The sequence below is a fragment of the Lepisosteus oculatus genome, chromosome 5, assembly GCF_040954835.1.
Source record: "Lepisosteus oculatus isolate fLepOcu1 chromosome 5, fLepOcu1.hap2, whole genome shotgun sequence".
In the NCBI taxonomy this organism is placed as follows: Eukaryota; Metazoa; Chordata; class Actinopteri; order Semionotiformes; family Lepisosteidae; genus Lepisosteus; species Lepisosteus oculatus.
Window position 1 is genome coordinate 9,279,861 of NC_090700.1, and position 25,118 is coordinate 9,304,978.

Below are 25,118 nucleotides of genomic sequence, written 5' to 3' on the forward strand. Positions count from 1 at the left end.
TAGGTCGCCCCAGGTCCGCTACCTGAGGGCATAGGTTTCTATACGGCACTCCTGAACTCTTTGCACTAACGAGCCCGGGCCTTTTTCCCCTCTCGCTGCTACGCATATGGGTCTTTTTCTGCTCTCCTGCCACTCCACGGTTAGTCCCTTTGGACGTCCGTGACATTAACCACGATATCTTACATTCTCATTTTGAAACTGTGTTTGGAGTTTGTGACACTACTCTCAAATCGTTCAAGTCTTGCCTCACTGATTGCTGTCACTTTGGCTCTCTTGGTGAATTTAGGTCTGAAATTGGACTCGTTAAGTCTGGTGTTCCTCAGGGCTCAATACTGGGTCCCCTACATTTCAGCATTTACATGTTTCCGCTTGCTCAGCTTTTAAAATCACATGACCTCAACTATCATTTCTATGCTGATGATACTCAAATCTACATCCATACCAAACCTGACACTGATGTGTATTCTATCTAATTGCATGTCTGACATCAAAACATAGATGACTCAAAATTTCCTTAATCTAAACTGTGACAAAACTGAAGTCATGCTTATTGCCACCTCCCCCCATCAACTTTGTAAAGCCAAGGCTGTAACTTTATCTGTGAAAGGTACTGTACTTGAACTTCAGTCTAAATTGAAAAACTTGGGGGTGATATTAGATTCAGGCTTGTTTGACCCACATATGCAACACATTGTCAAAGCATCTTTCTTTCACCTTAAAAATATCGCTAGACTTTGTCCTATGTTATCGCTAACTGTGGCTAAAAAGCTGATCAACACATTTGTCTTCTCCCAAATTAACTACTGTAATGCTCTACTTGCTGGAGTTTCTAAATCCACATTGAACAAACTCCAGTATGTCCAAAATTCGGCAGCCTGAATCCTGACCTGGTCTAGTGCAAGTGATCACATTACTTCTGTCCTGGAGTCCTTGCACTGACTTCCTGCCAGGTTTCATGTCAACTTCAAAACACTCATGCCCACCTACAAGGCTCTGCATTGCTTGGCACCTCAGTACCTGTCTGAGTCCTACTCCCCACTTTGAAACCTTTGTTCTTCTAACTATGGTGTCCTAACAGTCCCCCAAGCCCATCTTCTCTATGGGTGACAGGGACTTCTCCTGTTATGCCCCAAAACTCTGGAACTCTCTCCCCAAGAATATCAGAGAGTCACCTTCTCAAAACCTTCTTTAGAAGAGCCTTCACTTAATTGGTTCTGTTCTTTACCCCTCTGCTCCTACTGTATTCAGTATCTCCATCTACTGTGTCCTCCCATTGTGTATTCCCGTTATGCATATGTTGTCTTTTTTCATTGTTGTTGTTATCGTTCTGTAAAGCACTATGAGAAGCCATATTTAAAAGTGCTATATAAAATAAAGATTATTATTATTATTATTATAAATGTATAATTTCAAAGGTCACACATTGAAATGGTTATGGCACTAAAGGGCAAACAATCCTGATATTAAATGCAGAGCACATAGAGATCTTACAGCCCAAAGTTGTTTCCCATGCTTGATTCATTTGTTGTTGACAGGTTTCAATGGATTTCACATTAAATAATTAGTTTGTGCATTTTGTCTTACGAGCAAATTAGGAAACAAGGATTTAGAATCCTGTAGCAATTTAATATTTGGTGAGACAGTGTATCTTGGATTGACATGTAAACTTAGTGGTTCCCAATTAATGAAAACCAACTTGCTCTCAAAGGGCTCAATTGGATTTCTCAGCGGTTTGACAATATTCAAAACAGCGTTCCTCAGAGAATGTCGATGTGCAAATTAGATGAACAAGTACTACAAAAACACTGTCTTCAGAGCAGTCTCTGAAAATACCATACAGTGTATGCTGTTTGAAGATACTATCAGAGTGTTTTAAGGTAATGCAGCCTTTAAATGATACACATTTAATATTAGACTATACAAGATAATGATTAAATAGGCACATTATGGTCATTACTCTATGGTTGATTTTTACTTCCAAGAGTAACAGAAGTATGCAGAGAAAATGTTTTTAAAAACACATTGATATGGGTCATTGGTTTCATCTGAAGAAACAAAACATGATGAGGAATATTGCATGTCTGATTTCCTTACATTTATTTACATTACATCTGTGATGTGTTTTCTTCTCTTTTCTTCTTACTGTAGGTTATGGAATATGATTGAAAATACCACACAAAATAATGTGAGCACTGAAGACATTTTTTTTATTCCCAGCTTAGCTGTTCGCCAGCTGAGGATGGTCGTTGTCCAGGTGCTGGTTGCGATTTTTCTGTGTGTGAACTGTTTCATGCTCTTCACTTTTTTCAAAACAGAGATTTTTCGGACAACCACACGCTACATTTTGTTCGCACACTCGTTACTCAGTGACTCAGTTCTTTTGTTTTTGACAGACCTTGTGATATTGCAGATATATTTAAATATCCTGCTTCCTGTGGAATTTTGTATTTTACTCTGCATGATTATGGAAATTGTCTCCCGCACAACCAGGTTTGTCATCACTGCGATGTGTCTGGAGCGCTATGTGGCCATCTGCCTGCCACTGAGACATGCGGACATTTCCACCCTGAGGACGACACTGGCTGGAATTCTCTTCATCTGGGCTCTTAGTTCCTTGTATGCCATTATTGATCTCTTCATTTTCACTTCTACAGCACCTCCAAGTTATTATGCAGAAAAGACATTCTGCAGCTATGAAATTTTATTAATGACAGAATGGCACAAGTACATGAGAGCAATTCTATCAAATTTGGACTTTGCTGTAATAGGAATCATCCTGGTATTTTGTTATATTAAAATAATGTCGGCAGCCAGAGCTGCTTCAGGAGATAATAAAAAATCCTCATCCAAAGCTCAAAAGACTTTGCTTCTGCACACCATGCAGTTGCTCCTTTGCTTAATTGAACTATTGTGTCCGTTTGTAGAGATGGCTGTTTTGGAAATTGACTTTCAGATTTTTGTAACTGTAAGATATTTCAATTTTATTGCTTTTACATTGGCTTCCAGATGTCTCAGCCCTCTAGTTTATGGTTTAAGGGATGCAGAATTCTTTAATGTTCTTAAATATTATGCATGTCTTCGATTAAGTAAAACAGTGTCTCCTCACGTTGTATATACATAGTAAAGCTGTAAAACACTGTTTTTGAGTTCTTCTAAGAAACTACAGGTATGTAAGAGTCTCTGTTACATATATGATCAGTGAATAAAACATTCTGTCATTTTTTTAAATAGCATTTTTCATATTGGTTGTATAATATAGGTATTTAGAACAAACCCAATGAATTAAATAGCATTAATTACATAAAAATAAATGTAGTACTTCACTTTGGAACTAAGAGGATCTCATACATTTTACAATATCACTAAAGCAGGTGAAATGAGAAGAGTATTTTCCAAGTGGATAAAATACTTGCCCCAAATACCATCTGCTAAAGGAGGATTTTCCACTGTGCATAATAATTATAGAAAAGTGAAATTGTGTGTATTTCCCATTTAATCAAAGTAATACAAAAATAAACTTTACATTAGCATTTGGCATTTAAGTTTTCAGCTAGCAAGGGTTATCGATTAAGAAATATGTCTACTGTATGCAGCTGCCTGAGAAGACTATAGTTTTTCTAGGCCCACAGGCCTCTTCTCTGTTCCTAGAGACACAGCTGCTCTGTATCACCTCCTTCTCCCACAATTAAGAGCAGCACATTAATTAAACACATACTGTCTCATCACCTAATGAGTGTTTTAACTCATAATACTGCACGTAGTTAACTGGGTCAGAGTCTGGGTCTGGGTCATGTTTCTCTAGATTTTGATATTAGAACTTCATGACAACACAACATTCTTAAAGAAATTCGAAAGAAAATGGAAATTGTCTCCCGCACATCCCGGTTCGTCATCACTGCGATGTGTCTGGAGCCCTATGTGGCCATCTGCCTGCCACTGAGACATGCAGACATTTCCATCCTGAGGAGGACACTGGCTGGAATTCTCTTCATCTGGGCTCTTAGTTCCTTGTATGCCATTATTGATCTCTTCATTTTCACAGCTTCAGCACCTCCAAGTTATTATGAAGAAAAGACATTCTGCCGCTATGAAATATTATTACTGACAGAATGGCACACCTATATGAGAGCCATTCTGTCAAATTTGGAATTTGTTGTAATAGGAATAATCCTGGTATGTTGTTATATAAAATGTCAGCAGCCAGAGCTGCTTCAGGAGATAATAAGAATTCCTCATCCAAAGCTCAAAAGAGTTTGCTTCTGCACACAATGCAGTTGCCCCTCTGTTTAATTTAACTGTTGTGTCCCTTTGTAGAGATGGCAGTTTTGGAAATTTACTTTCAGATTTTTGTAACTGTAAGATATTTCAATTTTATTGCTTTTACATTGGCTTCCAGATATCTCAGCCCTCTTGTTTATGGTTTAAGGGATGCAGAATTATTTAATGCTCTTAAAAAGTATGCATGTCTTAAACTGAAGAAAACAGTGTCTCCTCGCTTTGTATACACATTATGGAAGATGTAAAAACATTGTTTCTGAGTTCTTACATGAAATTTTGTAAAAGTCTCTATTGCATAATGTTGAGAATTCTGGTTCTTGGGCTTGTGCCCCACTATGTCCCTCACCGCATGGGCTCGAACCCAGGTCTCCGGCATTGTTCAACAGGGGTATTGCCAGCTGGGCTAAAGAAGACCTTCCTCGGCAAACATCCCTGTTATGCACAGGGGCGTATTTGTTAAACTATGTTCAGTGAGTAAAACATTCTGTCATCTTTAAAATTGAATTTTGCATATTGATTGTGGAATAGAAGTTTTTCGAACAACCTCAATTAATTAAAAAATCTAGAAATTAAATAAAAATACATGTAAAACTTCACTTAGGAGCTAAGTGGATCTGGTACATTTAACAATATCACTTATGCAGGTCAAATGGTAACATTCTTTTCTAGGTGGATAAAATATTTGCCCTAAATACCATCTCCTGAAAATTATATTCAGTTCCAAGTTCCATGAACGGCTCACTGTGCATATTAATTATGTTTAATAAAGGGAAAAGTCTCAAATTTCAGTTTTTTTAAAGAAATGACTTTTGTTAATAACTTTTGTTGTTTATTGCAACAGTAATAATATTAATACTGCATGTGAAAAGCACTGACACCAAACACAATGCTACAACTTCCCAGATTTCTCAAGCACAGAAACTCGGCCCTGTTTATATCCCCACACTGCCTTCCTGCAGGTGTCTGTCAATCACTCCAGCTCAAAGCCCATTCTGAGAGATTCAACAGAAAAACACTGAGTGTCTGCCCTGAAACACAGAACATTCTTTACTGTGAAACCTCTACAAAGCCTTAAATCGAATATATAATTGTATTACAATTTAAGAACTCTGATCAATTTTAGTGTATTGATGCATATTGTTTCTTAATTTTACAGATTTATTTCTACAATTACTATATACAATAGATGCACACTATTTTACATCCATGCTGTCACATATGTATTAGTGTTTCCTTACAGTAATCCTGCCCCTAATGTTAAACAGTTATTGAAACATTCTTGTTCTGTCTTATTGCAGCAGCAGCCTTTGAATAATTATGAATAATTATGGAACTACATCTTTAAATCTACAGCCTTGACTTCACCTACACAGCTGGGAGAAAATATGGACAATGAATGCTAACCTCTTTATTTTTTACTTAAAACTTATCCAAAAATAAAGTTATGCTTTAAGATCAGAAATGTGTTCTCATATGTCATTTCTTTAAAAAAAAACTGAATTTGAGTCTTTTCCCTTTATTAAACATATTTAAACTGTTCTTTACAAAACCACTGTATTATGTATGAATAATATGTTATTTTGTATTATTAGTATTATGTAACGAACAGTTCTTTCCGGACCCTATGTGGACGACACAATCCGAAGTGGGGAAACACAAGGAAAAAGTTATGCAGGGATACGGGGCTGAAAACGGGGGGGCGTGTCTAAAGTGTGATGGTGCACGGGGAAGGTGTGGCCGAGGCAAACAATCCAAAAACACAAGAAAGTCCATAGCCAGGTGATCCATCCAAACAAGGAATTAAAAACACGAACCGGGTCAGAACCGGCAGACAAGGAGCAGGAACAGAGATTAAAACCTTAATGGGACCAGGCGCTTCCAGGACCCGGACTCGCATGGTGCGGAAACCAGATCCAGAGCCAGGATAAGCGTCAGCGCCTGGCTTTTAAGGTGGGCTGGGAAAAGGGGTCAGGTGCACAGAATTAAGTCTGGTGAAAGGGCTGGAGCACCCTTAAGGAGGAGGGACTATAATCGTGACATATTATTACTTTTTACCTCCTACCGAAAAGCCAGCATACATATGGTACAGATTGCTGACACAATAATCTAAGTGCAGCATGGTGAATTGAAAGACAAGTGATCCGACAGTATACTTGCTTAATTAATGCTGCTCTTAATTGTGGGAGAAGGAGGTGATAAGAGCAGCTGACACACTGCTGTGTCTCTGGGAACACAGAGGAGGAGAGAGGCCTGTGGGCCAAGACTGGAGATAGTGTTCACACTTCTCAGCAGACTGCAGATAACAGAGATATGAAAGCAGCAGCTATAATTATACACTCTTATGTTCAAATAATTTCCATGAGAATGTATTTTTATTCATGTTTTCCATATTAGTGCCAACGTAAACCTGATTTCTTTATTACTTTGATTAAATGGGAAATATACATACATGTATTTTTTTCTGTAATTATTATGCACAGCGAACCGTTCTCCTTCAGGAGATGGTATTCAGGGCAAATATTTTATCCACCTGGGAAATAATGTTACCATTTGACCTTCTTACGTAATATTGTTAAATGTTCCAGATCCATTTATTGTACCAGTTTAACATGTATTTTTATTTAATTTATATATTTTTTTAATTCATTGGGTTTGTTAGAAAAACTTCTATTCCACAATCAATATGCAAAATTCAATTTTAAAGATGACCGAATGTTTTACTCACTGAACATAGTGTAACAAATACGCCCCTGCGCATGACAGGGATGTTGGCTGAGGAAGGTCTTCTTTAGCTCAGCTGGCAATACCCCTGTTGAGCGACACCAGAGACTCGGGTTCGAGCCCATGAGGTGAGGGATGAACTGGGGAGGGAGCAGTGGGACACAAGCCCAAGAACCAGAATTAGCTAAAATTTTATTCAATAGAGACATTTACAAGGTCCAGACACATCACAGTGATGACAAACCGGGTTGTGCGGGAGACAATTTTCATAATCATGCAGAGTAAAATACAAAATTCCACAGGAAGCAGGATATTTACATGTATCTGCAGTGCCACATGGTCTGTCAAAAACAAAAGAACTGAATTACCGAGCAACAAGTGTGCAAACAAAATGTAGTGTGTGATTGTTCGAAAAAAATGATTCTAGAAAAAGTGAAGAGCATGAAACAGTTCACTTAGAGAAAAACTCCAGTTAGCACCTGGATAACCATTGTCTTCAGCTGGAGAACACCTTTGCTGTGTATAAAGAAAAATGCCTTCAGTGCTTACATTATTTTCTGAGGAATTTTGAATCATATTTCACAATCTAGAGTAAATGGAAGAGAAAAGTTTAGAATAGACATCATAATGTTAAGAAATATAAATGTAAGGAAATCAAGCATAAATTTAATCTTGTTTTCTTTCATCTGTCTTTTTTCTTCAATTTATAGGAAATATAATGAGATTATTTAATTGATATTGTGGTGCATAATAATGATATAATATAACAATTGCAATAATAATTAGTGTCTAATATGAAAAAGTACTTTGATATGCAGGCTACCTTTCTTGCACTTGATATTAAAGGTCTAATACAGAGTAAATCCAGAAAAAGCAGATTTAAAGAGTGAATATAATATTGCCTGTTTTCAGAATTTATTTTTTCTTTGCTTTGTTTAATAGTAAATGTGTATCATTATATATTGTATTACATTACATAAACACTCTGATCCTGAAACAATATAAGGTATTTCCAAAAAATATTTGTGGCACCTGAAGAAGGCTCTACGGCCGAAATGTTGTGTGTTCTCCCTTCTTTTTTTCAGCATGGGATAAACCTATTACTTGTTCCTTTGCACCTACCCACCTGAAATATTTGTAATTGTTTGAAGACAGTGCTTTTGTAAGCCATATTTATCTTACTTGCAGATCTAAATTCTCTGAAGAATGATGTTTGGGTATTTTCCAAGTGCTGACAAGCTTAATAGAGCTGTAAACTGAAAGCAAGTTTACAGGATACAATGTCTAACCCAATTTTAAATTACTTCATTAAAACAAAATCCCTGTTTCCAACTTTACTGTTTACACAACATGCACAAACTAGTTTTTTCACCTGAAAACCCTTGCATAGTTCACAAGGAATCTATCACCCACAACTGACAACGCAATATCCAAACAGATGTAACACCTATCTTCCTAAAACATAAGTTTGTATTAAGAAAACAGCTTGTTTTCATTAGAGGGGATGCATTTAGAGCACCTACAAGAAATCAAGGTCAATACTGGCAATGTGTGCAATCTGTTGTTTTGGCTCTGTAGATCAAGAACTGAAGTGCTCAGTATTTAAATTCAATATTTTACAGATGGGAGGACATGTTCAACACACAATGACAAGCTGATGTGAAGATTGCAATCCCTTCCTTCTGTTTTGTAACAGTGGGAGTCATTCTCCTTTACACATATGCGGCAATAATGTTGGAGGCCAGGTCAGTCTCCTCTGACAGAGCTTCAGCAACAAAGGCCAGGAATACAGTGCTGCTGCAAGCAGTTCAGCTGAGTCTGTGCCTCATGTCCTTCCTGTACGGTGTGATAGAGGCCTTGTTAGCAATGATGACTGTGTCTGTCTTCATTCACCTGCGGTACCTCAACTTTGTTGTTCTTCTCATCCTGTGATGATGTTTAATCCCACTTATACTGTATACAGTCTGAGAGACAAGAGCTTCTGCCAACTATTTAAATATTATTTTTTATGCTGCCTAAAACAGTAAGACCCACATCTAACAGAATATAATACAGGCCTGTCAGTTAATTTAGCCTCCTAATATATAATCTTAGAAGAGAATTACACCACTTGAGGCAGTCACCCATCTGAAATCAGGTCATTTGAACTATATTTTAAAAGCAGAGTTCCTCTGGTAAGCAAAGCTGGTTTTAATAAATGTTGATGTATCTTTTAAATAACGTTTTCCAACAGGAATATTTTAGGCCTTCCTGCTGTGCTTATAAAGATTTAACACAGATTTTCAGGATAACTGTGAAGATTTCTAAGGATTCTGCTGTACCTGTGCTATGTATTTAGACTGATTGCAGAACAACAACTTGACAATGACATCCATATTCAAAATCTGTGCATCTGTGTAAGGCTCCTCATTCAGTGTTATCCTCATGTTCTTCACATTTTCAGATAGGGGGCCTATTTCATCATAAGCAAAACATCTTAATTAAACACAGAGCTCAATATTAATAATAAATGAAGTCTTCACTCCCTTTTCCTATAAATTAAGCACCTGAGAGTTTCAGTACTGACTCCATTTTAAGGTTAAAGAAGTTCAACAATGTTTTGCTCACAGATAAAGAAAAGTTCATTCTAACTTTTTTTTGGAGTTCAGCCAAGGAGGAAACAGGTACTATATGTGTGAGATAGCCTCTTCTTGGCTTTCTGCTTTTTCATGTATGACATTAAAGGCATCCTACCTAAATGATTATTAATTAACATGGACTCATGTCCAGTATCTGACCTTTGGCCCTGTGGGGATGAGTATCATTACAGACTAATCCTTGTCATTTAAACACTTCATTACATTGAAATCCATTGGCTTTATTGGTGGATCATGTGATGGCTAGGCTCCATTTTTTAAAATCGAGGTTGTAAATATTAAATAACTAAATATAGGCTGTAGCTGTAACACCAGAGTTGACTATTTCAGCACTAGAAGCACCATTACAAGCATCAACATAATAACTAACCCTATGTGCACAAAAAACATTTTCTATGGATTTGCTCAGCACAAAACCAGGGATTTATAATAATAATAATTGCTTACACTTATATAGTGCTTTTCTGGACACTCCACTCAAAGCACTTTACAGGAAATGGGGACTCCCTTCCACCACCAATGTGCAGCCCCACCTGGATGATGCGACGGCAGCCATAGTGCACCAGAACACTCACCACACATCAGCTATCGGTGGGGAGGAGAGCAGAGTAATGAATCCAATTCATAGATCGTGATTATTAGGAGGCCATGATTGGTGAGGGCCAATGGGAAATTTGGCCAGGACACCGGGGTTACACCCCTACTCTTTTCGAGAAACACCCCGGGATTTTTAAAGACCACAGAGAGTCAGGACCTCGGTTTTACGTCTTTTTATGTCTCAGTTTTATATCTCATCTGAAGGACGGCGTCTGTTTACAGTATAGTGTCACTACACTGGGGCATTAGGACCCACATGGACCACAGGGTGATCGCCCCCTGCTGGCCCCACTAACACCACTTCCAGCAGCAACCTTAGTTTTTCCCAGGAGGTCTCCCATCCAGGTACTGACCAGGCTCACACCTGCTGAGCTTCAGTGGGTTGCCAGTTGTGAGTTGCAGGGTGTATGGCTGCTGGCATTTACATAGTTAAACCTAAGTGTCCAACTCCTGCTACAATTATGGCACATTTTCTTACTCTTAAAGGAATCTATATCTGAGGCATAGTAGAGAAGAGTATAGTAGAGTAGTTTTTTGCCATATGTACATGTACATTGGAATTCTTAATTCCAATAAACTGAATAATCGGAATAAACTGACACATTAGACAAGATTATGTTAATGTTGTGTTAGACACTTCATTGGATGCAAAACTTTTACCAGACACAAATAAAACAAACATAAATAACAAGAGGCTTTCACAAGGCCAATCCTGTACAGAACATTCCCCATTCATGCCAGTTCAAATTTAGACTATGCCATTCATGAAGAGCTATTCTGAGTACCGAGGGACAGAGTGATTGATATGAAAATGTCATTTTGTTTAACAGGAATTTAAAAACAAGCCCAAAGACCTATGGAGACACTTTTGGTTGTCCAGGTCACACCTTAGAATCTTTGGTTTAACGGGGGCAAACAATTCTCAAATTAAACTGGAAGCACATTGCACATAGCACATGCCAAATTGATCCCATGTGTTTAATTTGTTGCTGACAGATTCCATATGCATTCACATTTCTTTCAAGGGTTTTCACATCAAAGAACTATTTTGTGAATTTTCTGTAATTACAAATTAGGAAACAGGCCTTTTGTCCTGCATGGTAATTTACACTTTGGATAGACTTTGTATCTTGGGTTGACATGTTAGGTGGTTGTGGTTCCTAATTAATGAAAACAAACTTGCTCTCGAAGGGCTCTAGTGGATTTGTTAGCGATTTAAAAATATTCAAAACGTCATTCCTCAGAGAATGTAGATCTGCATGTTTGATAAGTATATAAACACTATCTTCAAACCGTCTTAGGAAAAATGTTTGAGGATAAGAGTGCTTAATGAATGTAATGCAATATTAAGTGCCACAAAAAAGATAAATCGTTCTTAATTTCCTTATAGATTTGTACACCTGTGAAGTGTCTTCTAATCTTTTCTCTTCATCCTACTCCAGGTTATGAAATATGATTCAAAACTCCTCTCAATATAACTTAAGCACTGAAAATGTTTTTTTGACTGCCAGTGTTACTGTTCAACAGCTGAAGACGGTAATTGTCCAGGTGCTGGTTGGGATTTTTCTCTGTGTGAACTGTTTCATGCTCTTCACTTTTTTCAAAAAAGCTGTTTTTTGGGCAACCACACGCTACATTTTGTTCGCACACACCTTACTGAATGACTCGGTTCTTTTGTTATTGACAGACCTTGTGGCACTACAGATATATTTAAATATCCTAGTTCCTGTGGAATTTTGTATTTTACTCTGCATGATTATGGAAGTTCTCTCCCGCACAACCCGGTTTGTCATCTCTGCGATGTGTCTGGAGCGATATGTGGCCATCTGCCTGCCACTGAGACATGCGGACATTTCCACCCTGAGGAGGACACTGGCTGGAATTCTCTTCATCTGGGCTCTTAGTTCCTTGTATGCCATTATTGATCTCTTCATTTTCACTGCTACAGCTCCTCCAAGTTATTTTGCACAAAAGACATTCTGCAGCTATGAAATATTACTACTGACAGAATGGCACAAGTACATGAGAATCATCCGGGCACATCTGGAATTTGCTATAATAGGAATAATCCTGGTATTTTGTTACATTAAAATAACAATAGCAGCAAGAGCTGCTTCAGGAGACAATAAAAAATCCTCATCCAAAGCTCAAAAGACTTTGCTTCTGCACACAATGCAATTGCTCCTCTGCTTAATTGAGATGTTGTGTCCTTTTGTAGAAATAGTTGTTCTGGAGTTTGACTTTCAGATTTTTGTAACTGTAAGATATTTCAATTTTATTGCTTTTACATTGGCTTCCAGATGTCTCAGCCCTCTTGTTTATGGTTTAAGGGATGCAGAATTCTTTAATGCTCTTAAATATTATGCATGTTTTAGATTAAAGAAAACTGTGTCTCCCCACTTTGTATACACATAGTGACAACTGTAAAACACTGTATCTGTATTCTAACAAATTATGCAAGGTTGTTCAGTGAGTAAAAGATTCTATCATCTTTAAAATTGCATTAAGCAAACTGAAGAATATAGGTTTTTCATAATAAACCCAATTGAAATATTAGGCTGTGTTATTTAAAAAATACATGTAAAACTGCATTTGCAATTTAAAAAAATATTTATCATTTAATAAAAGTAATAAAAATCAACATTACATTGACAAAAAACAGTATCTTAAACATCAATAAATAGATCCTCAAGGAAATTATGAACAAAATAAATATTTGTACTTTTTGTATTATTGTACTGTAATTTCACTATTACCTCTAATTTGGTGGAATCTGTTGAAATACAATTATTTAAATTTAGTATAGAGGCTGTTTCTCATTCGAAGACTAAGATATAGTAGTGTCCTGTAGCAGGACTACAAAATATGATACACAGTAGAATAGCTCAGGTGCTCCTTAAAGAATCATTTGAGATCAGGTCAAGTTAAGCATCCTTACTTACATCAAAGCAATTAGCTTCCACCCCCTTTTTAACATTAGCACAAGATTTGTAGCCCAGCTTTAAATATTGCATAACTTCATGTATCTATATCATTTATATTTATATTCTTTGGTAGTCAAGCCTATGGTTTTCAGCCAGCACAGACAAGCCATTCAGCACTATACTACATATAGACTTCTGTTCATGTTCAGTTTTTTTCTCATTCTCCTCCTTCTCCTCTTTTTTTTTCTTCACAGGTTGCTGTTGCAATAAGACAAAACAAGAACTTTTCAATTATTGTTTAATATTAGGAGCACGCCCAGTGTTAGGGATGGGGTCATACTTAAGTGACAGCTGGGAAATATGTAAAACACTGTGCACAGAAAAAAAAGTTATCCTGCTTTGCAGCACTAAAGAACTGTGTTCAACGCCTGGGGTGCTATCTTAACGGAGTATGTATTGTAATGCTCCCGGGCTTCGCTGACGGAAAGAAACAGTCCGGAGGCTCTGGCGCGGGTTGGCAGGACGTTTATTGAAGACACTGAGGGGGCTTACACACACAGCGACAGGGGAAACAGCGCTGGACCACACCCGCACAGTCACAAGAGGGAGAGGGCGTCTACAGCCCTCGTCCCACTACTGTACAGACAGGCGGGTAGTCCCGCCCCTCAGCCGCCGTTCCCAGCCTGCCTTGCGTGCGCATGGCGACAGTGCCCCACGTGGGTGCTACAGTATGTTCTCATAAGAAACATGACTCTTCAACAGTAAACTGAAATAGATTAGAGATTTTATAATAATAATAATAATAATAATAATAATAATAATAATAATAATAATTGCTTACACTCATATAGCGCTTTTCTGGACACTCCACTCAAAGCGCTTTACAGGTAATGGGGACCTCCACCACCACCACCAATGTGCAGCATCCACCTGGATGTTATACATTTATAAATTCAATTCAAAGAGTTGTAGAAGTTTCAAAACTATAATACTTTGAGTAATGACCTGTTGTTACAGGTCAGACATGTCTGGGTGGTTTTAATGTAAAGGATTCATGATTGATTTTTAAACTGGAGTGGATATGTGGATAGGAGTATAAACCCTATAATTTATTGAAGACAACTGAGGATGTTTATACAAAGGTTTAAACTGTCTAAGAAACTTGACTTAAAAGGAGCATCTCACTTCATCATTTTACATCACCAAAACCACAAAACCTTTACAGAAAACCTTTTATTAATACCATATAATAATATGGTATTTTTGTAAAGAACAGTTTAAATATATGTTTAATAAAGGGAAAAGACTCAAATTTCAGTTGTTTTAAGGAAATGACATATGAGAACATATTTCTGATCATAAGCATAATTTTTGTTGTTCATTGCAACTAATAATATTAATACCGCATGTGTAAAGCACTGACACCAAACGCAATGCTACAATTTCCCAGATTCCTCAAGCACAGAAACTCGGCCCTGTTTATATCCCCACACTGCCTTCCTGCAGGTGTCTGTCAATCACTCCAGCTCAAAAAGCCCATTCTGAGATATTCAACAGAAAAACACTGAGTGTCTGAAACACAGAACATTCTTGTGTGTGAAACGTCTACATAGCCTTAAATCGAATATATCATTGCATAACAATTTAAGAACTCTGATCACTTTTAGTGTATTTTAGTGTATTGCTGCAGATTGTTGTTTCTTAATTTTACAGATTTATTTCTACAATTACTATATACAATAGATGCACACTATTTTACATCCATGCTGTCACATAAGTATTAGTGTTTCCTTACAGTAATCCTGCCCCTAATGTTAAACAGTTATTGAAACATTCTTGTTCTGTCTTATTGCAGCAGCAACCTTTGAATAATTATGGAACTACATCTTTAAATGTACAGCCTTGACTTCACCTACACAGCTGGGAGAAAATATGGACAATGAATGATAACCTCTTTATTTTTTACTTAAAACTCATGTGTCCAAAAATAAAGTTCAACCTAACATTTAATAATGTGTCAAAGCTCTTGTGATTAGCTGAATGCATTTTTGAAATGAGGAAAAATGCCTTTGTTTTTTTCAACATTGAGATGTTAATTTATTTAAGCCATTTAGTTGGTATAAAAAAAATAGTGAGATCTGGAAAGTGATCAATGCTGTTTTTTATGTCATTCCAATAGGACAGTGTTATGCTTCGCCGCTCATCAGGATGGCAGGGGTGGAACAGGAGAAGTTAAAGACTCGAGAAAGTGTCATTGTCCAGGGTTATTGACTGACGCGCTACAGAATGGACTCTGCTCTGCCGGGACAGATAGAAGGAGGAGAATCGGGGGCAGGTCCTGGGGTCAGGCAGTTGGCGGGGAGGTCTGGCAAGGGCAGCACCAGAAGTGGAAGTTTGGAAGTGGTCCAAATTAGACACGCTTTCAGAGCGGTCTTCTCCAGAGGGCGGGCTGAACTGGACACGCGCTGTCAGGGCGGCCCACTCCTGAGGCCGGGCTGAGCCAGGGTCGTGATGTCAGGGGAGGCCCACAGATGACGCACCAGGGACAGGGCTGAATTATAATAGTAAATACTTTTCTGGAAACTCCACTCAAAGCGCTTTTACATGTAATGGGGACTCCCCTCCACCGACACTGGTGTGCAGCCCCACCTGGATGATGCAACGGCAGCCATAGTGCACCAGTACGCTCACCACACATGAGTTATCAGTGTGGAGGAGAACAGAGTGATGAAGCCAGTTAATAGATGGGGATTATTAGGAGGCCATGACTGGTAAAGGCTAATGGGAAATTTTGCCAGGACGCTGGGGTAACACCCCTATTCTTTTCGAGAAACACCATGGGATTTTTAATGATCATACAGAGTCGGTTTTATGTCTCATCCGAAGGATGGCACCTTTTTTTCACATTAGGGCATTAGGGCCCATACAGACTGCAGGGTAAGCGCCCCCTAGTACCTCTTCCAGCAGCAACCTTATCTTTCCCAGGAGGTCTACCATCCACGTACTGACCAGTCTCACACCTGCAGTGAGCTGTGAGTAGCAGGGTGACATGGCTGCTGGCCATTGTACCCCATGTGTCCCCAAATCTTGTTGATTTTGGCCTTGTTGTTATTCGAGCTTTATGACAACTGAAATAAGAGCTCAAACTCATAAATCAAAAGATTTACTACATTACTGAATTAGACACATTTCTTTACTTTTACATTGGCCTCCAGATGTTTCAACCCTCTTGTGTATGGTTTAAGGGATGCAGAATTCTTTAATTCTCTAAAATATTATGCATGTCTTACATTAAATAAAACAGTGCCTCCTCACTTTGTAAACACATAGTACAAGTATGACTGACATATTTTCAACCTCTTTCAGATCTCTTTGTCTTTGGAAAATGTGTTACAGTGCATGTAATGCAAGATGTTTTTGAAGAAATAATTTTATCAAGCAGAAATAAAACAAACATATATTTTAAGAGATATTCTAGTGGCTGGTCCTCTGTTGAATATGTTCTTTGCTTTCTACAGGAATAATATTTTAAAAAAGATTTTAAATGGTGGTATGATGATATGCAACCTTGAAGGCCTGGAACATTTATGGGTTTAAAGATCAAACATATACTGCATGTTAAATTGATTTAAACTCAGAGCTTGATTCATTTCTTGTTAACAGCTTTGAAATTAAATAAAAATGTTATGCATGTCAAAGAACTAGTTTTTGCTTCTTTTCTAACCAGCAAGTTAGGAAAAATAGATTTTCATTTATATAGTAATTTCAAATTCGGTTAGACACTTTATCTTGGGGTTAGCTCTTAGTGGTTCCAAGTTGATAAAAACAAACTTGCTCTCAAAGGTCTCAGCTGGATTTGTCAGCAGTTTGGAAATATTCAAACATCATTCCTCAGAGAATGCCGATCTGCATATTAGACAAACATCTCTTATAAAAACAGTGACTACAGACCAGTTTCTGGAAATACTGTATGTTGTTTGAGGATACTATCAGAGTGTTTTTTAAGGTAATTCAATATTAAATGGTACATGCTTTACAAGACAATAATAAAATAGGCACATAAAGAATGAAATAGGCACATCCACACTTTTTAAATTTGATTTTGATCTTTACTTTGTGCTTCATCTTTACTGACAAGTGTTACAAAAGAAGTCTGCAGCGAAGTAATATTTTTCTGTCTTATTCGACACAATGTTTTTGGCTTTCATTGAAGCCATTTGAAGAAAAAAACAAAATAAAGAAAACAAAGGAAACTACATGCATGGTTTCCTTACAGATACTGTACATTTATTAACATTACATCTTCATTGTGTTTTCTAATCTTATCTTTTCTTCTTATTGCAGGTTATGAAATATGATTCAAAATACCACACAACATAATGTAAGCACTGAAGACATATTTTTGCTTCCCAACGTAGCTCTTCGTCAGCTGAGGATGATCATTATCCAGGTACTGGTTGGTTTTTTTCTCTCTGTGAACTGTTTCATGCTCTTCACTTTTTTCAAAAGGGAGATTTTTCGGACAACCACACGTTACATTTTGTTCGCACACTCGTTACTCAGTGACTCAGTTCTTTTGGTTTTGACAGACCTTGTAGTGCTCCAGTTTAATTTAAATATCCCACTTCCTGTGGAAATTTGTATTTTCTTCTGCCTGGCTATGGAAATTGTCTCCCGCACAACCCGGTTTGTCATCACTGCGATGTGTCTGGAGCGCTATGTGGCCATCTGCCTGCCACTGAGACATGCGGACATTTCCACCCTGAGGAGGACACTGGCTGGAATTCTCTTCATCTGGGCTCTTAGTTCTGTCTATGCCATTATTGATCTCTTCATTTTCACTGCTACAGCACCTCCAAGTTATTATGCAGAAAAGACATTCTGCCGCTATGAAATATTATTACTGACAGAATGGCACAGCTTTATGAGAGCCATTCTGTCAAATTTGGATTTTGTTGTAATAGGAATCATCGTGGCATTTTGTTATATTAAAATAATGTCAGTAGCAAAAGCTGCTTCAGGAGATAATAAAAAATCCTCATCCAAAGCTCAAAAGACTTTGCTTCTGCACACCATGCAGTTGCTGCTCTGTTTAATTGAACTGTTGTGTCCATTTGTAGAGATGGCTGTTATGGAAATTGACATTCAGATTTTTATACATATAACATATTTCAATTTCCTTACTTTTACATTGGCCTCCAGATGTCTCAGCCCTCTTGTTTATGGTTTAAGGGATGCAGAATTCTTTAATTCTCTTAAATATTATGCATGTCTTAGATTAAATAAAACAGTGTCTCCTCACTTTGTAAACACATAGTACAATATGTAAAACACTGCTTCTGAATTCTTCTAAGAAACCTTGTAAAAGTCTCTATTGCATAATATTTTCAGTGAGTAAAACATTCTCTTACCTTTAAAATTGCACTTTTGGATATTAATTGTAGAATAGAAGTTTTTAGAAAAAGACCAATGAATTAATAATATATCAATTAAATAAAAATACATGTAAAACTGTACTGAGGAACTATGGTAAGTGGATTTTGTGCATTAAACAATATACAGTAACTAAAGAAGGTCAAATGGTAAAATTATTTTCAAAGTGGATAAATAACTTGTCCTGAATACCATCTCCTGAAGAAAAGAAGTTTGCTATGTGTAATATTGACATAAAAAATAAATGTATGCATAGTTCTCATTTAATCAAGGTAAAAAAATCAACATTACATTGGCACTCATATGTAATACTGTTATATATAGTAGATTAAATTGAAAATTATTATAATATAAATATCAATAGATTATTGTGGAAATTATTTGAGCAAAATAAAATGTATTATTATTATTATTATTATTATTGTAGTTGTTCTTGTTGTTTTCAATTAAATCTCCAGTCCGCTGAAAGGTGCTGAAATCATGTGATTTAAAATTAGTGTAGGGTTTTCATTAAATTACAATAAAATGTGAAAAGAACTGCAGAAATGGCCTGTAGCATAACTGCATTATGAGAAAATATGATACAATCTCAAAAAGCTCAGCTCCATTATAGCTATCCACAATGGTTGCCCACATTTATATTTTGCATAAAGTGTTTAAATTGACACTGAAGTACATTGCTCTTTGTGAGTGTATAATGTGTATAATGTTTTCAACTGGTAAGGATAGTCTGTTAAGAAATATATACAGTACATTATATATTAAGCCTGAGAAGTGAACACTGTAGCAGTTCTTGGCCCACAGGCCTCTCGTCTCCGCTGTGTGTCAGCTGCTCCGTATCACCTCTGTTTTCTCCTGCAGTTAAGAACAGCATTAACTAAGCACGTATACTCTCTGATCATGTGTCTCTCAACTCATTGTACTGCACATAGTTTATTGGGTCAGCACTTTGCACCATAAGTATTAATGTTGGGTTCCTAGGAGGTGGTAAAAGGTCACCCATGTTCTCTTGTTACATGTAATGGAGAACCCTGATGTCCACATAATCTTACAGTGTTGTTGTAAAGAATGTTTAAAAATAAAAGGAAATGACTCAAATCTCAGATCATTTTTCAGTAAAGAAACAGATGTATGGCACACTAACCCAGCTCATGAAAAAGCATGAAAATTCAAAAAGCTTTGAATTGAATATATCGTTGCATTAAAATTTAAAATCTATCATCAATTTTAGTTTACGTATGAAGAGTGTTGTTACTTAATTCTTTCTGCAATTAATTAATACCTGCATAGTGTTTTATGTACATACTGTCACTTTATTATATTATTGTATTAGTGTTTCTTTACTCCTGCCCCTAACATTAGTTCAGTTCAGTTTATTATCATATGCACAAGTGCAATGAAATGCTTATTTGCATGTATGCTCAAGTACAAAGACATTAAGGAAACACCAAAAACATAAACACAGAACAGCAGCAGCAACAACAAACATAGTCAAATAACATACAACTGAAAGAAAAAACATCGGTGTGAGCCAGGGGTAGAGGTAGAAGTCAGAAATCTGACAGCCTGTGGGATTAAACAGTTAATGCAACCTCAGGGCTTGTCAAAGTTGCAGTGGCCAGAGGTCAGGCCTCCGCTCTGCTCTGATCGCCGTGGAGACAGCTAATGCAGAACACCTGGATGTAGTAAGATCTCTCACGGTACCAGGGCCTCTGGGGAATTTAAACCCTCTGCTCTCTTTTCTCTGTGATCTGAGAAGAAGTATGACGTGTTAATCCACCCTTCAGTGTCCCAGCAGAGCCCTTTCTTTTCTGGTTTCCAGTTCTTGGGCTCCACCTGTCAGCTCTGCCCACAGATGTCCTCTTCTGGGCTTCTCCAGGTTGAGTGAGGACCGGCGGTAGGGACCCTGCTGCAGACACAGACAGACAGTCAGCAGACAGCTCAGTCCTGTCTATACAGCATCTCCCCAGTCCACCCTGACAAAGCACACTGGTCCTGTCTCTGGAGATAACCTCCCGGTGAGCAGGTGCCCTGTTCATACTGGTATCCTTGAGGATGACAGCTCAGACTGGGAGTATCCTGCCCAGCCTCAGAGCTGGACCCCTCGGCCCTGCGCTACGCTCTGTAACCAACTTAGCTCTGGACCTGACGACTCTCCCTGTCCTGCAGCTACTTTCCCAGCACTCCTTCCCTGTGTTCCAGTCCTTCCTCCTGCCTGCCTGCATCCCAGGAAATTCCAGCAGCCTGTACACTGCCCTGTGCAGCCTTCTCTTCTGGAGTTTCTCTATGTCTCAGTACAAAAAGGTGCTGTGTATTATAGCAGTCCCCCTTAAAATCCCTCTGTATGGGTGGTGGTGTATGAAGAGAGACAGTAGACTGTGACAGCAGCTCACTCGTTTATTGCACTTTTAGAATATATGAGCTTTTTAATCACTCAGGCAAAGGCAGGGAAAGTAACAAAATGGAGGCATGGTGTACAGAGCCTACTGCTCAGCTATGGGTTTGATGCGAGAATGTGGAAAAAAGGGAAAGGGGAACCCGATTTCTATGGGAAGGGAAAAAGGGAAGTGAGTCTGAGAAATTGGTGATGTCAAGGTCAGGTGCTCAGGCTCCCAGGGGTGCTGAATTCTCAGCCTAACATCAGCAGTGCTGGGGTGCAGGAGGTAGAGTGTTGCACTGTGGACCGGCAGGTCCCCAGGGTCCAGGTTAATCATTCTTCCAGGCCGGTGCCTTGCAGATGTAGGGGCATAGTCCCAGTCTTCAGGATTCCCAGGTGCTTGCACATGGCCTGGAATACCCGTGACTCAAAGTTCCACTCCTCATCTGAGTACAACTCCTGGGGGATTCCAAACCAGCTGAAAATCCCGTCGATAAGGGCATTACACACTGTCTCAGCCTCTGGGTTCAGCAAGGAATAGGTCTCCGGCCAGAAGGTAAAATGGTCGATTATGACTAGCATGAACCGATTTCCACGGGGGGGTCTTCCAGTCCCACTTGGTGCTGCACACAGTACTGGTACCTTCTCAATCCATCTGGCCACATGCCCCTCTGGCTCTTAGAAAGACATCAAACAGCTTAGTGCCAAATGGTCAGCGAGGACGGTGAATGGTAGGCCGCTGACATGATGCGTGAAGTGCTCTACAGCATCCACCACTGCTAGTAGCTCTCATCATGTAATGTACTAATTCTGCTCTGTTTTGGTAAGGGCTCTATTGTAGTAAATGATTACCCTTTCTCTATCTCCCAGGTTCTGGGCAAAGGCAGCACAGATTCTGTTGTCGCTGGCATCAGTGTCCATGATAAATTGTGCCACAGAGTGTGAGTTCAACAAGGCACGCTAGTGGTGTCTGATCCAGCTCTATGAGGTTCCCACCCAGGTATGCTGGTGTAAGACAAGACAGATAAGATAAGACCACTTTATGAGCCAAATACACTTGCTTGCATTAGGAATTTGTCTTTTCACATAACCCAGCTTGATCTCCATGAGACACACAGACAAGGAGAGAAGCTTGGGGTCAGAGCGCAGGGTCAGCCATTGAACAGGCAACCTTCTAGCCACAGGGGCAGATCCTTAGCCACAGTGCCACCACTCCACCCACTGCAGTGTGTTGTGTAGGGTCACAAATTGGAGTTAGTAAATGGCCAGGCCCAGGAAGGTCCTGAACTGCTTTGCATTGACAGGCGTTGGCCAGTCTTGCACAGTGCACACCTTCATGTTTTTTGGGGGGCTACCCCTGCCCCACTCACACAGTGGCCCAAGAAAGAGAAGGCGCACAGCGGAGCAGGTGACGTTTGCGACAGTGAAGCTTGAGCCCGCTATCTTCTCCAGATCCAGTTCTCCAGGGAGCATATCCAAAGACTCATCAATCCGAGGCAGCAGGCAGGAGTGTTTCCGGGTCACGGCATTCAGCTTTCGATAATCCACGCAAAACCTCCAACTGGCATCCTTCTTCGGAAGCAGCTCCGCTGGCCTACCTGGTATCTCAGCAATGGCGTACTCGATGGCTATTTGCTTCTCTCGGTTTAGGTGGCAAGGTTGCTGTCAGAGTGGCATTGCATTGGCAGTCCTGTAAGGGTGTTGCACCATATTAGTGCAGCCAGGGTCCTGCAAAAACATACTGAAACCATTGTAAAAGCTCCCAGACCTGTATGTATGTAAAATAATATCCCAAAATTACTGGATGGATTCTATTAAGATCATGGCTGTGAAAGTTATCCTTATAAATTAAGAAATGGAATTGTATTTTTTATTATACCCCGTGCAACCCCAAATCTTGTTGTTACTGTCAAAAGTACAGTTGACATATTTTCAAACAATTTTAAGAGACATTGAAGTGGATGGTCCACTGTAGAATATGTTCTTCATGCCAGAATTTAGGCTGTGCCATTTAATTCTTATGACTATTCTGAGGACTGAATAGGAGAACGAATGATTTCTCTAGAATTCCTTACTTTCTACAGGGATTTTCTCAAAAGATTCTCAATATACATGATGACATTTAAACGCACATTCAAACATTATTTCCCATGCTTGATTCATTTTTTGTTAACATATTTGAAGATAAAAATCTTCTGCAATGAACTTCTTATCAAAGAACTTGTTTGTGTATTTTGTCTAACCAGCAAACAAGGATTTCTACTCACGTAGTAATTTAAAATTCAGTTTAAGACACTGTATCTAGGGTTGACTATTTCTTAGTAGTTCCCACTGGATGAAAACTAACGTGCTCTCATTGGGCTCAATATGATTTGTCACCAGTTTGGAAATATTCAAAACATCATTCCTTAGAGAATGCAGATCTGCATATTAGACAAACATATCTTATAAAAACTGACTTCAGACCTGTTTCTACAAATGCTGTATGTTGTTTGGGGATACTATCATATGTTTTTAAAGGTAATTCAATATTAAATGATACATGTTATACAAGAAAATAGGTAGAGAATGAAACAGGCACTTCCACACTCTTTAAATTTGTATGTTGAGCTTTACTCTGTGCTTTATCTTTACTGACAAGTGTAACAACAGAAGTATGCAGATAAGTAATATTTTTCTGTCTTATTTGACACAATGTTTTTGGCTGTCATCAATGTCATTTGAAGAAAAAAACAAGATAAAGAAAACAAAGAAAACTACATGCATGGTTTCCTTACAGATACATTTATTAACATTACATCTTTATTGTGGTTTCTAATCTTATCTTTTCTTCTTATTGCAGGTTATGAAATATGATTCAAAATGCCACACAAAATAATGTAAGCACTGAAGACATTTTTTTGATTCCCAGTTTGGGTGTTCGCCAGCTGAGGATGGTCGTTGTCCAGGTGCTGGTTGCGATTTTTCTCTATGTGAACTGTTTCATGCTCTTCACTTTTTTCAAAACAGAGATTTTTCGGACAACCACACGCTACATTTTGTTCGCACACTCGTTACTCAGTGACTCAGTTCTTTTGTTTTTGACAGACCTTGTAGTACTGCAGGTACATTTCAATATCCTGCTTCCTGTGGAATTTTGTATTTTACTCTGCATGATTATGGAAATTGTCTCCAATACAACCCCATTTACCATCACTGCGATGTGTCTGGAGCGCTATGTGGCCATCTGCCTGCCACTGAGACACGCGGACATTTCCACCCTGAGGAGGACACTGGTTGGAATTCTCTTCATCTGGGCTCTTAGTTCCATATACGCCATTATTGATCTCTTCATTTTCACTGCTACAGCACCTCCAAGTTATTTTATAGAAGACACATTCTGCAGCTATGAAATATTATTACTGACAGAATGGCACAGCTATACGAGAGCCATTCTGTCAAATTTGGAATTTGTTGTAATAGGAATAATCCTGGTATTTTGTTATATTAAAATAATGTCAGCAGCCAGAGCTGCTTCAGGAGATGATACAAAATCCTCATCCAAAGCTCAAAAGACTTTGCTTCTGCACACAATGCAGTTGCTGCTCTGTTTAATTGAACTGTTGTGTCCATTTGTAGAGATGGCAGTTTTGGAAATTGACATTCACATTTTTGTAACTGTAAGATATTTCAATTTTATTGCTTTTACATTGGCTTCCAGATGTCTCAGCCCTCTTGTTTATGGTTTAAGGGATGCAGAATTCTTTAATGCTCTTAAAAATTATGCATGTCTTAGACTGAAGAAAACAGTGTCTCCTCACTTTGTATACACATAATGGAAGGTGTAAAACGTTGTTTCTGAGTTCTTATATGAAACTTTGTAAAAGTCGCTATTGCATAATATTGCAGCAAATTCGGGTTCTTGGGTTTGTGCCCCAGTGCTCCCGCCACAGTTTGTCCCTCACCACATGGGCTCGAACCTGGGTCTCTGCTGTCGCTCAACAGGGGTATTGCCAGCTGAGCTAAAGAAGACCTTCCTTAACCTGGATGGTCAACATCCCTGTCATGCGCAGGGGCATATTTGTTACACTATGTTCAGTGAGTAAAACATTCTGTCATCTTTAAAATTGAATTTTGCATATTGATTGTGGAATAGAAGGTTTTCGAACAACC

General features: G+C 38.5%; 4 protein-coding genes across 4 annotated transcripts; all 4 read left to right on the forward strand.

The window, feature by feature from the left end:
- The first annotated feature begins 2,239 nt into the window (after positions 1–2,239).
- Positions 2,240–3,121, forward strand: LOC102697283 (odorant receptor 131-2-like). Its single transcript, XM_015341284.2, has one exon. It carries the CDS (start codon positions 2,240–2,242, stop codon positions 3,119–3,121), a length of 882 nt encoding a protein of 293 aa, XP_015196770.1.
- Positions 3,122–3,858: 737 nt separating this feature from the next.
- Positions 3,859–12,647, forward strand: LOC107076689 (odorant receptor 131-2-like). Its single transcript, XM_015341285.2, has 2 exons — positions 3,859–4,173; positions 11,760–12,647. The coding sequence occupies exons 1-2, from the start codon at positions 3,859–3,861 to the stop codon at positions 12,645–12,647; spliced, it is 1,203 nt and encodes a 400-aa protein (XP_015196771.2).
- A 4,944-nt stretch (positions 12,648–17,591) lies between these two features.
- Positions 17,592–18,473, forward strand: LOC102697671 (odorant receptor 131-2-like). Its single transcript, XM_006628085.3, has one exon. It carries the CDS (start codon positions 17,592–17,594, stop codon positions 18,471–18,473), a length of 882 nt encoding a protein of 293 aa, XP_006628148.3.
- A 2,171-nt stretch (positions 18,474–20,644) lies between these two features.
- On the forward strand, positions 20,645–24,781 carry LOC107076690 (odorant receptor 131-2-like). The gene is made up of 3 exons (XM_015341286.2): positions 20,645–20,893; positions 21,837–21,907; positions 23,878–24,781. Exons 1-3 carry the CDS (start codon positions 20,645–20,647, stop codon positions 24,779–24,781), a joined length of 1,224 nt encoding a protein of 407 aa, XP_015196772.2.
- The last annotated feature ends 337 nt before the right edge of the window (positions 24,782–25,118 follow it).

Bases quoted from the DNA above. Each gene is read 5' to 3' on its own strand.
- LOC107076690 (XM_015341286.2), top strand. From the start codon at position 20,645: ATGACAGCTCAGACTGGGAGTATCCTGCCCAGCCTCAGAGCTGGACCC. The intron at 20,894-21,836 runs GTGCTGTGTATT...TCTATCTCCCAG, and splicing joins CTATGTCTCAGTACAAAAAG to GTTCTGGGCAAAGGCAGCAC. The intron at 21,908-23,877 runs GTGAGTTCAACA...TTTGATTCCCAG, and splicing joins GATAAATTGTGCCACAGAGT to TTTGGGTGTTCGCCAGCTGA.
- LOC102697671 (XM_006628085.3), top strand. From the start codon at position 17,592: ATGATCATTATCCAGGTACTGGTTGGTTTTTTTCTCTCTGTGAACTGT.
- LOC102697283 (XM_015341284.2), top strand. From the start codon at position 2,240: ATGGTCGTTGTCCAGGTGCTGGTTGCGATTTTTCTGTGTGTGAACTGT.
- LOC107076689 (XM_015341285.2), top strand. From the start codon at position 3,859: ATGGAAATTGTCTCCCGCACATCCCGGTTCGTCATCACTGCGATGTGT. The intron at 4,174-11,759 runs GTATGTTGTTAT...ACTGTTCAACAG, and splicing joins TTGTAATAGGAATAATCCTG to CTGAAGACGGTAATTGTCCA.